This window comes from Phalangium opilio, unplaced genomic scaffold (assembly GCF_054372755.1).
Source record: "Phalangium opilio isolate 3A_F unplaced genomic scaffold, DU_Popi_V2 ptg000390l_1, whole genome shotgun sequence".
Lineage (NCBI taxonomy): Eukaryota > Metazoa > Arthropoda > Arachnida > Opiliones > Phalangiidae > Phalangium > Phalangium opilio.
The window spans coordinates 528,096-543,572 of record NW_028324234.1 but is presented as its reverse complement, the minus strand read 5'-3'; the positions used below and the strand labels follow the sequence as shown (position 1 = coordinate 543,572).

At 34.4% G+C, this 15,477-nt stretch overlaps 1 protein-coding gene across 2 annotated transcripts; it reads right to left on the bottom strand.

The window, feature by feature from the left end:
- Positions 1-2,780: 2,780 nt before the first annotated feature.
- LOC149594140 (ADP-ribosylation factor-like protein 2-binding protein) lies at positions 2,781-15,062 on the bottom strand. 2 transcript variants are annotated; one of them, XM_089861393.1, is made up of 7 exons: positions 14,967-15,059; positions 14,816-14,873; positions 12,330-12,388; positions 7,783-7,886; positions 7,091-7,176; positions 5,512-5,608; positions 2,781-2,957 (listed from the first exon to the last, which is right to left on the bottom strand). In XM_089861393.1, the coding sequence occupies exons 1-7, from the start codon at positions 14,983-14,985 to the stop codon at positions 2,889-2,891; spliced, it is 492 nt and encodes a 163-aa protein (XP_089717519.1). In that variant the 5' UTR covers positions 14,986-15,059; the 3' UTR covers positions 2,781-2,888. The 2 variants fall into 2 exon arrangements, with proteins under 2 accessions (XP_089717519.1, XP_089717520.1); XM_089861394.1 differs by lacking the exon at positions 5,512-5,608 and having other exon boundaries at positions 14,967-15,062.
- Positions 15,063-15,477: the final 415 nt, after the last annotated feature.

Below are 15,477 nucleotides of genomic sequence, written 5' to 3'. Positions count from 1 at the left end.
ACTCCCCCCTCTACGAATACCGATATAAGACTAACTTCCGGCGATAGGGCTTGGATTCCCTGTCTTTGGCTGTAAACAACATGTAAAGTGAGAAGGAAATTAACTACCCTCCGCTCAACCCCTTCACGAAGCTAGCAGATGCTACTTTATTCACGGAATCTCTTGTTCCCTGTGCAACAGTGGAGAAGGTAATCATACGCAGAGGGGTCCGACAATAAATCAAGGCTTATGTGACACGGTGCCAGCAAGTTTCAACGATGTGTACTTTTTGTTTTTATATCTAGGACTATAAACTTTTGATTCTACTATTCATCTTATTACAATACCATAAGTTTATCATGTCTCAAAGTAGAGATATGGCTGCTCCTCCTATGGCAATAGTGTTTGTCTGGCTCCCTTTAATGAAACCCTATACTCTCTCCGTATCATTTATCACCTCAACTTCAATACGAAATTGTACTGCCTAGCCTAGCGTTTCTTTTATCCATTTTAGAATGTTTCAGGACTGAAACCGCCTCTATCTCACGAGAGAGAGGGATTTTGGGGTTGCTTAAGTAAAATTCGTCCCCCCCCCAATGCCTGCCTATACGAAACGTAAAAATCTCCTTTATTCCATTGGATGATTTTTTCACGTGACCCATTTAGTAATCGTCTCGACCGCTTGGTGGCTGCACCGCGACAGAAATTTCAAAATTTTCTGTCTTCGGATCTTAGCGCTATACGAGTTCTGACGTCACAGTAGCCTGCGTAAGATGCCCGGTTGTAGCCCATATTTGTGTACTTAGAGGCATGATAAACTTATGACAATACCTATCCAGGAAATACAGTCTCAGAGTGATTTTAAAATTTAAATTAGTTTCAGGTTTCTTAGATAGTTTGGAATTGACACGCAATTTTTATCATAGGAGCCGTGCCACAATACCTTCTGTACAAGAAGGGAAGGTGCTACCCTAAAACTTCACTCAAACTAATTTGAATTTTAAAATTATTCGGAGATATTTTCTGGATGTATCAGAAGAAATCACAAAGGAAAATCACTGACACTTGAGTTTGCTTTTTACCCTCCCTTTAAACGCAAATTAAATAATTAACAAAATGAACAGACATTAATTTTTAATCGCTTTAAATTGATAAAATAATTTGAAAACCTTTCACTCTTCCTTTAAACGCTAATTAATTATTTATGAAATGGCCAGACATTCATTTTTAATCGCGTTAAATTGATAAAATAATTTCAAAACCTTTCACCCTCCCTTTAAACCCAAATTAATTGATTCATTTTTAATCGCGTTATAATCGCGTTAAATTGATAAAATAATTTCAAAACCTTTCACCCTCCCTTTAAACCCAAATTAATTGATTCATTTTTAATCGCGTTAAATTGATATACGAAATATTTAACAAAACTTAAATTTTACATTCCGTTAATTTTAAATACATTATAAAAGTTTCAGAAATTAACGTGCTAATTATAAAATACTTTCTTCCAAATTTGTTAATTTCCCTTTAAAGGGAGGGTAACATCTGCAGTTTTCTTTTAAAAAATAATGGTTTTTTTATTTTAAATACGTTAATTTCCAGCTAAAGGGGGTGGGGGTAACATCTGCGGTTTTCTTTTAAAAAAATTTATATTTTGCTAAATATGTTAATTTCCCTTTAAAGGAAGGGTAACATCTGCGGTTTTCTTTTAAAAATTTATTTTTTTTCCTAGATAAGTTGTCTATTTAAAGGGAGGGTAACATCTCAGTTTTTCCTTAAAAATTTGTTTTTTTCCTAATTATGTTGATTTCCCTTTAAAAAAAGGGGGGAGTAACATCTGCGGTTTTCTTTTAAAAAATAATGGTTTATTTTTTGTTAAATACGTTAATTTCCATTTAATGGGGGTGGGGATAACATCTGCGGTTTTCTTTTAAAAAATAATTGTTTATATTTTGCTAAATATGTTAATTTCCCTTTAAAGGAAGGGTAACATCTGCGGTTTTCTTTTAATAAATGTATTTTTTTTCCAAATAAGTTAATTTCTATTTAAAGGGAGGGTAACATCTCAGTTTTTCTTTTAAAAGATATTTTTTCCTAAATATGTTAACTTCCCTTTAAAGTTAACATATCTGCGGTTCTCTTTTAAAAAGTATTTTTATTGCTAAATATGTTAATAAATAGTTGCCTTCCCTTTAAAGGGAAGGTAGAAATGAACATCAAATGATCATATATATGACAGTACATTTGTAAATATTTAATAAAAAAAGAGTAGTTTCTAGTAATGACGTCACGCAGAAGTGGCGTGAAAATTGTTGTAACCAAGAACGTGTACTGGATTTAAAAAATCTGAATATTTTTTAATGAATTCTAGCAAATAAAAGTTACTTGATTGAATTTCTATTTCACCCTCCCTTTAAATTTAATTTCTTACCTTTGCAATCGCTTGTGTTTAACCATAGCCCGCCCGAGAAGCTTGCGTCGTGTTGCGCGTGATCGAGGATAATTCAAATATTTGAGTTTCAATGTTTGGGTTCTGGTTATCCTTGAATTTTTTTAGTGGTCCCGTGGACCACTGACCCCCCGGCCATCATTTCTAATTTTTAAACTGGAACAGGCAATATTTAAACTGGTGCCCTGTGCCACCCCCTTAATCCCCACACTTATGCAAGCTGCTCGCGCGTGATTGAGTGGGCTATGGCTTAGCAAATGCTAGTTTTGGCTCCGCCCCCTAATGGACCAGTTCTTTCTAATTGCTTCCTACCTTGTCAAGGTAAAATTAGTCAGAATGTCAGTGAAATAAGTTAAAGGTTAGTTAAATACTTTAATGTACAAATTCGTGTTGAATTACAAATTTAATTATATTAAAATGTGCATTAATTGCATTTATAAAACACATTTAATTCAATTTCTTAATCATGGCTCTTCAGTGATTGGACACAAAAAGTTTGGGATAAATCGTCATGTTTGCCTTCCTTAGACTGAAAAAGAAAAATAAATTTAAACGGGAGTATTAGAGGCGTCTGCTAGCCAGAACCCAAACGGGATTGGTATTAGTTTGAATCTGGGTAGCAGACGACCCTAAAACAATGGTGGGCAGCATTCTGGGAAATTGCACACTTCCTCTGGACTTTACACCAGTTTATTAATTGGTTGGACTAGTTTTTAAATTCAATAAGTTGGGGGTTACTGGTCCATGGGACCAGTTTATTAATTGCAAATCTATAGGAGAACCAAGGCGGGAACCAGTCCGTATACCAGTTTATTAATTGCTTGGACTAGTTTTTAAATTCAAGAAGTTGGGGTTACTGGTCCTCGGGACCAATTTATTAATTGCAAATCTATAGGAGAACAAAGGGGGAACAAGTCCAAGGACCAGTTTATTATTTTGGTCACTGGTCTCGAGGACTAGTTTATAAAATATTCGTATTTCCCAGACTGTCATGGGGAGTAACGACTAACGGGAAGAAATTCGTCTGTCGTCTATTACAGTACATATTTTTGGCCTTTGTAGCAGACGACAGACGAATTTCTTCCCTAAATCCCCTCCACAAGGACCACAAATCCCGAGATAAGTCTAACTTCCGGTGGCGATAATGAATAAGATGGACTAAATATAACTGGTTTTTCTCTTTCATTATCCCATTAAAAGGAAGAGCAGTTTAATATTCCGGACACTAAGGGGGGGGGGGCACTAGTCCCAAGGACCAGTTAATTCCTAGGGACAGTAGTCTTTTATGACTAATTATTTTATAATAAGAGATCATTTAACAAATTTGGGATTACAACAATTGGAAGTGCAGTTCATACCAAAAGTATATAGATATAAAAACAAAAAGTCTCCTACTCTTCTTTCAATTGAAACTTGCTGGCGATGTGTAATATGAGAAGCCATAACTCCTTTATCCCCCCAAGAATATTTTAGACCCCCTTCCCCTGTGCCGCGTATGCATACCTTCCCGAACGTGGAACAAAACGTGAATAGACTCATAAAGTACCAAAAACGAACGTTTGGATCACCAGCATCATGCACAACTTTCTATAAACCAATTTCTGTCAAGAAGCTCTTCCCTGATTGATTAGTTCCTGTAGGGGGTTAATTTAGAGGACGGTTTACATGTCGTCTACAGTTAACCAAAGGCAGCTAGGGAATCCACCTTAATCCAGGGGAATGTTTAATGAAGTGTAGGGTACTTTTTGTTTCTATAGCTATTCACTTTTGATGTAATGAACTAGATAAGTTACTCAGTGTTCACATGTGTTTTATGCAGGGCCCCCAGAGGTCCTATAATTCCTATAAAATCTTAAATTTTTAAAACGGTCCTATAAAATCCCGTATTTTTAAAAATGTCCTACAAACTGTCCTATAAAATCCCATATTTTTCAAACTGTCCTTTATATATAAAATCCCATATTTTTGAAACTGTCCTATAAAATCCCATATTTTTGAAACTGTCCTATAAAATCCCATATTTTTGAAACTGTCCTATAAAATCCCATATTTTTGAAACTGTCCTATAAAATCCCATATTTTTAAAACTCCTTTAAAATCCCATATTTTTAAAACTGTCCTATAAAATCCCATGTTTTTGAAACTGTCCTATAAAATCCCATGTTTTTGAAACTGTCCTATAAAATCCCATGTTTTTGAAACTGTCCTATAAAATCCCATATTTTTGAAACTGTCCTATAAAATCCCATATTTTTCAAACTGTCCTATAAAATCCCATATTTTTCAAACTGTCCTGTAAAATCCCATGTTTTTGAAACTGTCCTATAAAATCCCATATATTTTAAAACTGTCCTATAAAATCCCATATTTTTCAAACTGTCCTGTAAAATCCCATGTTTTTGAAACTGTCCTATAAAATCCCATATTTTTGAAACTGTCCTATAAAATCCCATATATTTTAAAACTGTCCTATAAAATCCCATATATTTTCAAAACTGTCCTATAAAATTCCAAGTTTTTGAAACTGTCCTATAAAATCCCATATATTTTAAAACTGTCCTATAAAATCCCATATTTTTAAAACTGTCCTATAAAATCCCATATATTTTAAAACAGTCCTATAAAATCCCATATTTTTAAAACTGTCCTATAAAATCCCATATTTTTAAAACTGTCCTATAAAATCCCATATTTTTAAAACTGTCTTATAAAATCCCATATTTTTAAAACTGTCTTATAAAATCCCATATTTTTAAAACTGTCCTATAAAATCCCGTATTTTCAAATCTGTCCTTATAAAATCCCGTATTTTTGAAACCGTCCTATAAAATCCCCTATTTTCAAAACCGTCCTATAAAATCCCATGTTTTTGAAAACGTCCTTTAATTTCCCATGTTTTTGAAACTGGCCTCTAAAATCCCATATTTTTAAAACCGTCCTATAAAATCCTATATTTTTGGCAAAATTTGTCAAAAATCCTATAATTTTAAAATTAGTCCGATTACCTCTTCTCATTGTTAATAAAGTGTACTTTTGTTTTTATATCTATACACTTTTGATCATGAAATTGCAATAAAACTTACAAGTTTGTAATCCAGCATGAGTTCTTTAAATAATAGAAAATCGGTGAAACTGAGAAGTAATTCAAAAACCTCTCCATCCAATTCGGATTCCCTCAATCTAATTAAAAAATAATTATTTTAAAACTAAATTAAGTATCGATCTTAATTTATTTAAATTAAATCAATTAAATAGTCAGGCAACCAGAGTTAGAAATAGCACATGTCCACTGGTCCAAAACCAGTTTATTAATTGCTTGGACTAGTTTTTTAATTCATTGAATTCAAGAAGTGTGGGTTGCTGGTCCTCGGGACCAGTTTATTAATTGCAAATCTATAGGAGAACAAAGGCTGGGACCAGACTTAGAAATAAGGATAACTTTTAAACTAGTCCTTGGGACCAGTGACCCCCTAGCTTCCGAAATAATAAAGTGGTCTCCGGAGTGGTCCCAGCCTTTGTTCTCCTATAGATTTGCAATTAATAAACTGGTCCCGAGGACCAGTAACCCCCACTTTTTGAATTAAAAAACTAGTCCAAGCAATTAATAAACTGGTTTTGGACCAGTGGACGTGTGCTATTTCTGAGTCTGGCTGGGACCACTCCGGAGACCAGTTTATTATTTAGGACACTAGGGGGGTCACTGGTCCCAAGGACTAGTTTAAAAATTATCCTTATTTCTAAGTCTGCAGGCAACCATATTTTGGTCTTGGCTCTGGTTAAGTTTAATCATAGCCCACTCGATCACGCGCACCACGATGCAAGCAGTCTGGGAAATAAGAATACTTTTTAAACTAGTCCTTGGGACCAGTGACCCTACACCCTAGTGTCTGAAATATTAAACTGGTCTCCGGACTGGTCCCCGCCTTTATTCTCCCATAGATTTGCAATTAATATACTGGTCCCGAGGACCAGTAACCCACACTTCTTGAATTTAAAAACTAGTCCAAGCAATTAATAAACTGGTTTTGGACCAGAGGAAGTGTGGTATTTCCCAGACTGCCAGTGACCCCCTTAGTGGCCAAAATAATATACTTGTCCCTGGACTTGTTCCCGCTTAGTTGTATTATAGATTTGCAATTAATAAACTGGTCCCAAGGAGCAGTAACCCCCTAGCGTCAATAGTAAACTAGTTTGAAGGACTGGTCCCTTCTCAAATTTCCTATAGATTTGCAATTAATAAACTGGTCCCAAGGACCAGTAACCTCCTAGCGTCAATAGTAAACTAGTTTGTGGGACTGGTCCCTTCTCAAATTTCCTATAGATTTGCAATTAATAAACTGGTCCCAAGGACCAGTAACCCCCTAGCGTCAATAGTAAACTAGTTTGTTGGACTGGTCCCTTCTCAAATTTCCTATAGATTTGCAATTTAAAAACTAGTCCAAGCAATTAAACTGGCCCCAGAACCAGCAACCCTTACTTTGTGAATTTAAGAACTAGTTCAAGCAATTAAACTGGTTCCGAGGACCAGTAACCCCCACTTCTTGAATTTAAAAACTACTCCAAGCAATTTAACTGGTCCTGAACTTATAAATAAGCAATTAATGAACTGGTCCCGAGGACCAGAGGAAGTGCGCTATTTCCCAGACTGCCGTATAGACTTACTTGATCTGTGAAAGGAATGATTCCATTTGAAATCCGGGTAATCTTTGCTTCAGCTCATTTTCAATGTGTTTCTCCACAACTTCAGCCTAACAAATTAAAAATAATTAACCTATTTAATTATAAATACTTGTGACGTCGCGTTGCCTCTGCACGTTCATTCGTGATATGTTCAGTTGGTCATCATCGAGTGAGCTATGGCTAAAGAAAAGGCGCTAACGAGGTGACGCCATCTCTACACTAACCCGACCAAATTGAACTATTTTCAAATTAAACCCGCGATTCTTACACAACGTCAATGCTACAGTTACACAGTCTGGGAAATAGCACACTTCCACTGGTCCACGGGACCAGTTTATTAATTGCTTGGACTAGTTTTTTATTTCAAGAAGTGGAAGTTATTGGTCCTCGGGACCAGTTTATTAATTGCAAATCTATTGGAGATTAAAGTCTCGGACCAGTCCGGAGACCAGTTTATTATTTAGGACACTAGGGGGGTCACTGGTCCCAAGGACAAGTTTATAAAATATCCTTATTTCCCAGACTGCTAGTATAGTACATTTTTTGGGCCTCCATAGCAGACGACAGACGAATTTCATCCCCTTAACTCCCCTCCATGAATCCCGAGATAAGCCTAACTTCCGGTGGCGATATTGAATAAGGGGGATTAGACTCGACCAACTTTAAAAACTTACATATTCGTTGAATATTTCCATGTATTCCAATTTATTCTCTTCGTGACACTCAAAAACGCTGTAGTGTTTTTCCAAGAAATTTATTTGAATAGATTGAAATGAACCTACATATTTAATTTTAATTTTAAACATGATTTACTTTATCATGTGCAAAGCTAATCAAAATAACACCACGGGTTTTATTGGGTTTTAGCCACCATAAAAAACCCCACTTAATAAAACCCTGATCACTAAGATCTACTATTTTGATGATGAATTTGAATGCTTGAATAATTTTATTTTAAAAATATTCATATTTTCAAATTCATAAGTATTATTTATTTATTATACAAAAACAAGTTTTGCTTCGCAGTCCTTAAAAAACTGCATTTATACACAATCCGCGGCACTTTTTCAAACCCACAAAGGGCCAGAAATTATAAATTATTTTATGTATTGCAATTTGAAATTAAGTTTAATCGATATGAGAAATTTGGTTTTAATTGCGTAGTTCAAACATTTGTTATGATTAGAAATTTTACAACAAAAACGGGTATAAATGCGGCGTTTCGAGATAAAGGGAGCTTAGATTTTCACGTAGGAAATTATATAGAATCTGTTCCCCTAAAAACTTATCCCTGTCAAATAATTAAGGCGAAAAAATAGAAAATGAGCTTTTAACATTTTAGTTTTTCAGGGTGGAAGAGATAAGAACACTTATTTCGAGTAAAATGTCGCTTTACTACTCCTAAAATGAGGTCCCTCATTCTGATTTGTGGTTTTAAAAGCAGTGTCGTATTTCAGACATTTATCATACATTCAGAAAAGGTGTTCATATGTGTGTTGTTACATCTTGTATAAGTTTTAAACTTCAATTCGAACTAGAGTCATAATAGTCCTTGATTTAGCTCTTTGTTCCGAAACGCCGCATTTATACCCGTTTTTGTTGTAAAATTTCTAATCATAACAAATGTTTGAACTACGCAATTAAAACCAAATTTCTCATATCGATTAAACTTAATTTCAAATTGCAATACATAAAATAATTTCTAATTTCTGGCCCTTTGTGGGTTTGAAAAAGTGCCGCGGATTGTGTATAAATGCAGTTTTTTAAGGACTGCGAAGCAAAACTTGTTTTTGAATAATATCTGTCCCTTTTTGGGGAGAAACGTTATTTGGGAATAAATTAGTTCTGGAATAGTGAAACTCATTCGTCCAATTTTTTAAGACTAATTATATAGTATTTCACTAAATCGTAACTTACATTCGGAAATTGGAATGGTCGGATAATACAATGCACTGTATAAAAACACACTATGCTAAATAATCGTTGAAACCATGTGAAAATTATAAAAATTCTCCAACTATTTCTTTGTGATCATTTAACGTTAGGCTTACAAAGACAAAAATTAGGCCCAAAGAGTTTTAAAAAAAATCACGTGAACTTAATTAGAGAATCAAAATGGTGAAATTAAGCGCGAGATTTGAATTGAAACTTTAATTGAAATGCAGCGCGTGCTGGCGCGTGAGCTAGCGCGTGGTTTAAAATATTTATTTTTAAAACCTATACAAAAAGGCCAAGTTAACCTTACACTACGAGAAATGAGATACTATACCTTTTCAGCCTTTGCTAGTGCTGTAAAGTTAGGCTGTGAAAAAAGTGTACCCCCTTGGTCGCGAAAATGTTTCCACCTCATAATGTTAAGCTCCATAGAGTTTAACATTACGATTTCGGATTGTGTATAAATAGAAAATCCCTGACGGGATTTTCTTAATAATTTTTTATGAAAAGTTTTAAGACTTTTTTTACTAAGCAGTTACTTTTGAATGAAAGTTTCTACCATGCACGCGCAACTGCTAAACATAAAAAGTACAATAAAGCCCTGATAAAACCCTGAAAAACCCCCAATAAAATCTAGAAAAAATTCGATAAAATCTAGAAAAACCTCGATAAAATCTAGAAAAACCTCGATAAAATCTAGAAAAACCTCGATAAAATCTAGAAAAACCTCGATAAAATCTAGAAAAACCTCGATAAAATCTAGAAAAACCTCGATAAAATCTAGAAAAACCTCGATAAAATCTAGAAAAACCTCGATAAAATCTAGAAAAACCTCGATAAAATCTAGAAAAACCTCGATAAAATCTAGAAAAACCTCGATAAAATCTAGAAAAACCTCGATAAAATCTAGAAAAACCTCGATAAAATCTAGAAAAAACTCGATAAAATCTAGAAAAAACTCGATAAAATCTAGAAAAAACTCGATAAAATCTAGAAAAAACTCGATAAAATCTAGAAAAAAACTCGATAAAATCTAGAAAAAACTCGATAAAATCTAGAAAAAACTCGATAAAATCTAGAAAAAACTCGATAAAATCTAGAAAAAACTCGATAAAATCTAGAAAAAACTCGATAAAATCTAGAAAAACCTCGATAAAATCTAGAAAAACCTCGATAAAATCTAGAAAAACCTCGATAAAATCTAGAAAAAACTCGATAAAATCTAGAAAAAACTCGATAAAATCTAGAAAAAACTCGATAAAATCTAGAAAAAACTCGATAAAATCTAGAAAAAACTCGATAAAATCTAGAAAAAACTCGATAAAATCTAGAAAAAACTCGATAAAATCTAGAAAAAACTCGATAAAATCTAGAAAAACCTCGATAAAATCTAGAAAAACCTCGATAAAATCTAGAAAAACCTCGATAAAATCTAGAAAAAACTCGATAAAATCTAGAAAAAACTCGATAAAATCTAGAAAAAACTCGATAAAATCTAGAAAAAACTCGATAAAATCTAGAAAAAACTCGATAAAATCTAGAAAAAACTCGATAAAATCTAGAAAAAACTCGATAAAATCTAGAAAAAACTCGATAAAATCTAGAAAAAACTCGATAAAATCTAGAAAAAACTCGATAAAATCTAGAAAAAACTCGATAAAATCTAGAAAAAACTCGATAAAATCTAGAAAAAACTCGATAAAACCTAGAAAAAACTCGATAAAACCTAGAAAAAAAACTCGATAAAATCTAGAAAAAACTCGATAAAACCTAGAAAAAAACTCGATAAAACCTAGAAAAAAAACTCGATAAAATCTAGAAAAAACTCGATAAAACCTAGAAAAAAACTCGATAAAACCTAGAAAAAAACTCGATAAAACCTAGAAAAAAACTCGATAATACCTAGAAAAAAACTCGATAAAACCTAGAAAAAAATCGATAAAACCTAGAAGAACATCTGGATAAAACCCAGAAAAAAAACTCAATAAAACTCAGGAAAAAAAACTCGATAAAACGCGGAAAAAAACTCGATAAAACGCGGAAAAAAACTCGATAAAACGCGGAAAAAAACTCGACAAAACCTAGAAAAAAAAATCGACAAAACCTAGAAAAAAAATCGACAAAACCTAGAAAAAAAATCGACAAAACCTAGAAAAAAAAAATCGACAAAACCTAGAAAAAAAAAATCGACAAAACCTAGAAAAAAAATCGACAAAACCTAGAAAAAAAACTCGACAAAACCTAGAAAAAAAAAGTCGATGAAACCCCGAAAAAAACTCGATAAAACCTAGAAAAAACTCGATAAAACCTAGAAAAAAACTCGATAAAACCTAGAAGAACATCTGGATAAAACCCAGAAAAAAAAACTCAATAAAACTCAGGAAAAAAAACTCGATAAAACGCGGAAAAAAACTCGATAAAACGCGGAAAAAACTCGACAAAACTCGGAAAAAAACTCGACAAAACCTAGAAAAAAAAATCGACAATACCTAGAAAAAAAATCGACAAAACCTAGGAAAAAAAATCGACAAAACCTAGAAAAAAAACTCGACAAAACCTAGAAAAAAAAAGTCGATGAAACCCGGAAAAAAACTCCATAAAACCTAGAGAAAACAATAAAACCCAGAAAAAAGTCAAAAAACCCAATAAAACCAGGTGGGCTGGGTTTTTTTGAGCCCTGGCAAAGCGGTAAAAATTCCACAAAACCCGGAAAAAAACTCCATAGAGTGGTACTGAGAGGGGAAGAGCTACGGTACGTGACGTCAATATTGGTAGTCTAAATTGTTTGGCCTGAGTTGACGACTTCCAATATGGTAGCCAAAACCGAGGTAAGAGATAGGAGGGTATGACGTCACGAGAAAGTTCGTGGTAGCGGACTATAAAACCTAGAAAAAAAAACTCGAAAAAACCCATAAAACCCGGAAAAAACTCCATAAAACCTAGAAGAAAAAAAATCGATAAAACCCAGAAAAAAAAACCCGTAAAAAAAACCTCCATAAAACGCGGAAAAAAACCTCCATAAAACCCGGAAAAAAACCTCCGACCATAAAACCCGTAAAAACCTCCATAAAACCCGGAAAAAAACCTCCGACCATAAAACCCGTAAAAAAAACCTCCATAAAACCCGGAAAAAAACCTCCATAAAACCCGGAAAAAAACCTCCGACCATAAAACCCAGAAAAAAAAACTCCATAAAACCTAGAAAAAAACAATAAAACCCAGTAAAACCAGGTCTGCAGGGTTTTTTTTAGCCCTGGCAAAGCGAAAAATCAAATAAGAAGCTTACCTAATATGATATCTTCAATGTGCCCAATGACATTATCGAAAACGGTGTCCTCGTTATTCCTAATTTTTAAAATAACTTATTAGATATCAAAGATATGCCTCACCTACTCTAAAGGTAAATTTGCATTTAACAATTCAATTTGAAATGTGATGACCACAATATTTTTTAAAATAGTCCTTGGACTAGTTACCCCCCCCCGTGTCTAAAATAATGAACTGGTCCTAAGGACTAGGCCCCCCCCCCCCCTTAGTTTTCCTATACATTGAAGCAACCCCTTCGAGACAACTTACTCAAAACACAAATTTCCTGTAAATTTCTAAAGCTCCCTGAGTTTTTTTGTCAACTATTTTTCTTCCTTGAGTTTTCCAGGTTATTTTCCCATATATTTCCCGAATTTTCCACGTTCTTTAATTTCAATATATTTCCCTGAGTTTTTCAGGGGGTTTTTTCCCATATATTTCCTTGAGTTTCCCCTGGTTTTTCCCATATATTTCCCAGAGTTTTCCACGTTCTTTCCGATATATTTCCCAGAGTTTTCCACGTTCTTTCCGATATATTTCCTTGAGTTTTCCACGTTATTTCCGATATATTTCCTTGAGTTTTCCAGGGGATTTTTCCCATATATTTCCCCGAGTTTCCCCAGGTTTTTCCCATATTTCCCCGAGTTTTCACAGGTTTTTCCCCATATATTTCCCCGAGTTGTTCAGGGTTTTTCCCATATTTCCTCGAATTTTCCCAGGTTTTTTCCTATATATTTCCTTGAGTTTCCCCAGGTTTTTCCCATATATTTCCTTGAGTTTCCCCAGGTTTTTCCCATATATTTCCCCGATTTTTCCTAGGTTTTTTCCCATACATTTCCCCATATATTTCCGAGGTTTTTTCCCATATATTTCCCCTAGTTTTCCCCATATATGTCCCCGAGTTTTCCCAGGTTTTTACCCATATATTTCCTTGAGTTTCCCCAGGTTTTTACCCATATATTTCCTTGAGTTTCCCCAGGTTTTTCCCATATATTTCCTTGAGTTTCCGCAGTATTTTCCCATATATTTTCTTGGGTTTCCGCAGGTTTCTTCCCATATATTTCCCTGAGTTTTCCCAGTATTTTTCCCATATATTTCCCCGAGTTTTCCCAGGTTTTTCCCATATATTTCCTTGAGTTTCCCAGGCTTTTCCCATATATTTCCTTGAGTTTCCCAGGCTTTTCCCATATATTTCCTTGAGTTTCCCAGGCTTTTCCCATATATTTCCTTGAGTTTCCCAGGCTTTTCCCATATATTTCCTTGAGTTTCCCCAGGTTTTTTCCCATATATTTCCTTGAGTTTCCCCAGTTTTTTCCCATATATTTCCTTGAGTTTCCCCAGGTTTTTTCCCATATATTTCCTTGAGTTTCCCAGGCTTTTCCCATATATTTCCTTGAGTTTCCCAGGCTTTTCCCATATATTTCCTTGAGTTTCCCCAGGTTTTTTCCCATATATTTCCTTGAGTTTCCCCAGTTTTTTCCCATATATTTCCTTGAGTTTCCCCAGTTTTTTCCCATATATTTCCTTGAGTTTCCCAGGCTTTTCCCATATATTTCCTTGAGTTTCCCCAGGTTTTTTCCATATATTTCCTTGAGTTTCCCCAGTTTTTTCCCATATATTTCCTTGAGTTTCCCCAGTTTTTTCCCATATATTTCCTTGAGTTTCCCAGGTTTTTTCCCATATTTCCCCAGGTTTTTTCCCATTTATGTTTCCTTGAGTTTCCCCAGATTTCTTCCCATATATTTCCCCGAGTTATCCAGGTTTTTTCCCAAATATTTCCCTGAGTTTTTCATGGTTTTCCCATACATGGAGTAATAAAAACAGGAGTGGTTGAAGCAACTCCTTCGGAGGAAACTTACTCAAACCTCACAAATTTCCTTGAATTTAACTGAAAATTCTAAATTTCCCTGAGTTTTCACTGAAATTTTTGTTAACTACATATTTCCCAAGAGTTTTTCCAGGTTTAGCTTAGGTTAGATATGCCTCAGGTTGCGTTTAGGTGATTGTCATTGAGTTTCATAACAAGACAAATCTTTGGCTTTTACAAGTTTACAAATATCTTGGACCAATTTTTCAATTCAAACACTGTCCATCTGATCCAAAGGACTACATAAATAATGCCAATTAAGTTAAAGACATGGGCTTAGGGGCACTGGTCCTTGGAAATAGTTCAATTATTCAAGATATCAGGGGCCCAATTTGGTGAAAAATTGTTATTTTGAAGGGAGGTGGTCAATTGGTTTGGATCTATTTTTCACTACTCAATGGGAATGGGCATCCAAGACTCAGAGAAATGCCTTTTTAAAGGTAACAGTTAATTATGAATCAATTATAGCTTTATTTAAATTAATTACAATACTTGGGGGGCAATATTTAACCAATATTTAACATTAATCCGCTTTGTTAATTCCACCTGTCATGGCATCTATCAATGTAATACCCTAATCGTAATCCAAATTAACTTACTTCGATTTGACATCATCAGTGATATCATCGATCTCAACGTGTGAAAGATTATCTACACCTGTAATAGAGTTTAATTTAATAAGCTAATGTCATATTTAAATAAATGTAAATTTCGTAAGCAGTTTAGAATTTAGGAGTAGCTAAGACTAACCATCAATTTGAGCAGACATTCCTTTCTCAATGGAGACTGAGCGACAGGGATGCCAGATTGAATAGCGGCTTGAACCCGCCAAAATAAAATTCGAAACAAGCCCAAAAACCGCCAATCGATATTTCGAAAAATACCCTAAAACTGACTAATATCTAGACTATCCCGCCCAGAAACAAACCAAATATTTATCGTATAGGACTAAATTAAGAATTAAATTTTCTTTTAGGAATTCTAATGCATATTACCAGAAGTATATAATACTTCTCTTCGAGAGAAGTGTACAACCACAAAGTGGCTGGGCTAAGTGTAACGTCATTCAAAAGTCAGGGAATTCCATTCCAAAACTTTTTTACGAACCCTGAGTAACATGATTCTACATTACTACGTGTCGCTTGGCAAATTTTGGTTTCTATCTGGCACAAATCAAGTGGGCTCCCCCCCAAAGCCTAGTCCCTTCGGAACGCCCCTGTATAGAATTCAGTCCAAAGTGCGATAGTTACCAATCTGAAGT

Coding starts and splice junctions, on each gene's coding strand:
- LOC149594140 (XM_089861393.1), bottom strand. Junction 7,887..12,329: donor CATTGAAGATATCATATTAG/GTAAGCTTCTTA, acceptor TTAAATATGTAG/GTTCATTTCAATCTATTCAA. Junction 2,958..5,511: donor TCATGCTGGATTACAAACTT/GTAAGTTTTATT, acceptor TTTCTTTTTCAG/TCTAAGGAAGGCAAACATGA.